The 5000-nt window shown below is 16.9% G+C and overlaps 1 protein-coding gene across 1 annotated transcript; it reads right to left on the bottom strand.

Annotated features, from left to right (window-relative positions):
- Window positions 1–644: 644 nt before the first annotated feature.
- Window positions 645–968, bottom strand: LOC125042445. Its single transcript, XM_047638078.1, has one exon. The coding sequence runs from the start codon at window positions 966–968 to the stop codon at window positions 645–647; it is 324 nt and encodes a 107-aa protein (XP_047494034.1).
- Window positions 969–5000: the final 4032 nt, after the last annotated feature.

The following is a 5000-nucleotide window of genomic DNA, read 5'->3' as shown; positions in this document are numbered from 1 at the left end:
CCAACCATTCCTTGTCAATGTAAAAACAAAAGTCCGCAAGGAGGATCACAATAATCAATTTAGAATTTTGCAATGGAACATCGGTATTAAACCCACCTTCTTCTCAGTGATGCTCTGTACAATGAAAACATTGATGTGCAATAATTATCCATCGCTTACGGCAAGGTTATAGATGCACTTGAGAAATCTGAGATATTTCCTAGAGAATGCATATACTGCAACATCACTTCCAACGTCATCCTTCTTTCTCTAAAATATCGACAACATAACATCTGCAACTATATTGGCTCAGGCTTTTATACAAAAGCTCTTCTGAAGAACAATCTTACACCCCCTTCGAGCATCCACCACCAAGATAACCTCTAATATTTATTCTACCTTATACATTAACATCACGTATTGATTTACATCCCCCACTTACGGGTAGCTTGATTTTAGCCAAACCCGTCGCTTTCGACAATTGAGAAATCTTAAAAAAAAAAAAAAAAAGTTGTGATGGGTTGTACGGTTTTGCGTGCTATGTGCATGAGTTTGAATTTGTTGGTGTTTATGTTTATGTATTTTCCAATGGTGTCAATGTTCTGCATAGCTTTTTCTGTTGTGAGGTTCATGATGTGTTGTGATTTAGAGGGGTGTGAGATTATCTATGTGATATCTGCGTAGGAAATATAGTTGCTGTCTGGTGTAGGCTGTAGCAGATTGGATTTGTACAGGACATAAAGGGTTGGCGATAAAACGCTTCCCTGTGGTACTCCACTTCTGAGGTGGAGGGGAGCGCCCAGATGTATTGTGGCAGTCCTGTGGTCCAGGAAGCAGCAGAGGAGTTGTAATTGTGTTAATATGTATTTGTTATACCAGACCATGCCAAAGGCCTTGCTGACGTCTCGTAGAATAATGTTGATAGTGCTTGTTAGCGAGACCGAGAGTAATCTCCTTGTAGGTGAGGGCGATAGCACTCTCGGTCTCATTGTGTGGGCGAAAGCCGTATTGTCAATTGTTGTGTTTGTTGTTGTTCTCCAGGTGTGTAATAAGTTCGTGTTATTAGCCTCTCCAGCAGTTTCCCAGGAACCTCCTTCTGTCTGTGTGTGTTGTACAGGTATGGGGTGGTTTGTTTGTTCGACCCCATAAGCATTTTGAAGGAGCTCCAAAACTTCTTAGGGTCTTTCGTGTTTTGATATAGTCTCTGTTCTAGTGATTCTCAGTGTTGTTTATTCATTATTTTAATTTAATGTGTTATTTGCGTTTGGAGTCCTCTGTGTTGTGTGTGTAGTTGTGCGTCCCAGCCCCGTGTTAGTGATAGTTCATCTAAGTGCCTGTACTGCAGTTTTAGACGATGTGTTTCTCTGTAGTGAGGGAGAGCTTTGCATGTTGATTTGGGGATGTTGGCCTGACTTGCCGTCTTCTGTATGTCTGTGTACCACTGTTCAAGGTGGGTGTTTATTGTGTGTGTGTTACTTGTGTGTCTTCAAGTGCTTGTTTGAAGCCCTCCCTGTTAGTAGGTTTTAAGGATTCTCGGGGTTGTGTTGGGATTATGATAGGGTTTGTTTAGAGCGTTAAGCTGACGGTGTTGTTGATATGTTTGTTACCTTCCAAGAGGTGTTCATGTAGGTATTGAGCTATAACTATGTTATAATGCTTTGCTTTGGTCATTAGCCAATTGATTCGGTTCTTTTTTATTTCTTGCCCGATATCTTCGGGGTTTTCGGCAAACATTTTTTTTTTTCACAATCAGGGGATGGTAGTGGTGAATCAGAGAAGGTGGGAGGGTCCTCCTTGGGGAATCCTGTGGTGGCTGTGTTGTTTTTTTGCACTTTGGGTCTCACGGAGGTGTCTGGTTTAGGGGTTGTCACATGAGTGATTGGGAGATTGGGGGGATTATGTTTAGCCGTTTCTCCAGGGCAATGTCATGGGATGACTCACCTGTTGCTTCAGAGAGGATATCTGAGGATTTTGCAGGAGGCTGGGTGACTAAATATATATATATATATATATATATATATATATATATATATATATATATATATATATATATATATATATATATATATATATATATATATATATATATATATATATATATATATATATATATATATATATATATATATATATATATATATATATATATATATATATATATATATATATATATATATATATATATATATATATATATATATATATATATATATATATATATATATATATATATATATATATATATATATATATATATATATATATATATATATATATATATATATATATATATATATATATATATATATATATATATATATATATATATATATATATATATATATATATATATATATATATATATATATATATATATATATATATATATATATATATATATATATATATATATATATATATATATATATATATATATATATATATATATATATATATATATATATATATATATATATATATATATATATATATATATATATATATATATATATATATATATATATATATATATATATATATATATATATATATATATATATATATATATATATATATATATATATATATATATATATATATATATATATATATATATATATATATATATATATATATATATATATATATATATATATATATATATATATATATATATATATATATATATATATATATATATATATATATATATATATATATATATATATATATATATATATATATATATATATATATATATATATATATATATATATATATATATATATATATATATATATATATATATATATATATATATATATATATATATATATATATATATATATATATATATATATATATATATATATATATATATATATATATATATATATATATATATATATATATATATATATATATATATATATATATATATATATATATATATATATATATATATATATATATATATATATATATATATATATATATATATATATATATATATATATATATATATATATATATATATATATATATATATATATATATATATATATATATATATATATATATATATATATATATATATATATATATATATATATATATATATATATATATATATATATATATATATATATATATATATATATATATATATATATATATATATATATATATATATATATATATATATATATATATATATATATATATATATATATATATATATATATATATATATATATATATATATATATATATATATATATATATATATATATATATATATATATATATATATATATATATATATATATATATATATATATATATATATATATATATATATATATATATATATATATATATATATATATATATATATATATATATATATATATATATATATATATATATATATATATATATATATATATATATATATATATATATATATATATATATATATATATATATATATATATATATATATATATATATATATATATATATATATATATATATATATATATATATATATATATATATATATATATATATATATATATATATATATATATATATATATATATATATATATATATATATATATATATATATATATATATATATATATATATATATATATATATATATATATATATATATATATATATATATATATATATATATATATATATATATATATATATATATATATATATATATATATATATATATATATATATATATATATATATATATATATATATATATATATATATATATATATATATATATATATATATATATATATATATATATATATATATATATATATATATATATATATATATATATATATATATATATATATATATATATATATATATATATATATATATATATATATATATATATATATATATATATATATATATATATATATATATATATATATATATATATATATATATATATATATATATATATATATATATATATATATATATATATATATATATATATATATATATATATATATATATATATATATATATATATATATATATATATATATATATATATATATATATATATATATATATATATATATATATATATATATATATATATATATATATATATATATATATATATATATATATATATATATATATATATATATATATATATATATATATATATATATATATATATATATATATATATATATATATATATATATATATATATATATATATATATATATATATATATATATATATATATATATATATATATATATATATATATATATATATATATATATATATATATATATATATATATATATATATATATATATATATATATATATATATATATATATATATATATATATATATATATATATATATATATATATATATATATATATATATATATATATATATATATATATATATATATATATATATATATATATATATATATATATATATATATATATATATATATATATATATATATATATATATATATATATATATATATATATATATATATATATATATATATATATATATATATATATATATATATATATATATATATATATATATATATATATATATATATATATATATATATATATATATATATATATATATATATATATATATATATATATATATATATATATATATATATATATATATATATATATATATATATATATATATATATATATATATATATATATATATATATATATATATATATATATATATATATATATATATATATATATATATATATATATATATATATATATATATATATATATATATATATATATATATATATATATATATATATATATATATATATATATATATATATATATATATATATATATATATATATATATATATATATATATATATATATATATATATATATATATATATATATATATCCCAAGGAGTCTGCTTCCCCCAGATCTA

Source organism: Penaeus chinensis, chromosome 32, assembly GCF_019202785.1.
Source record: "Penaeus chinensis breed Huanghai No. 1 chromosome 32, ASM1920278v2, whole genome shotgun sequence".
In the NCBI taxonomy this organism is placed as follows: Eukaryota; Metazoa; Arthropoda; class Malacostraca; order Decapoda; family Penaeidae; genus Penaeus; species Penaeus chinensis.
Note: the sequence above shows the minus strand (reverse complement) of the source record. Positions and strands in the feature narration are given on the sequence as shown.

Bases quoted from the DNA above. Each gene is read 5' to 3' on its own strand.
- LOC125042445 (XM_047638078.1), bottom strand. From the start codon at position 968: ATGAGACCGAGAGTGCTATCGCCCTCACCTACAAGGAGATTACTCTCG.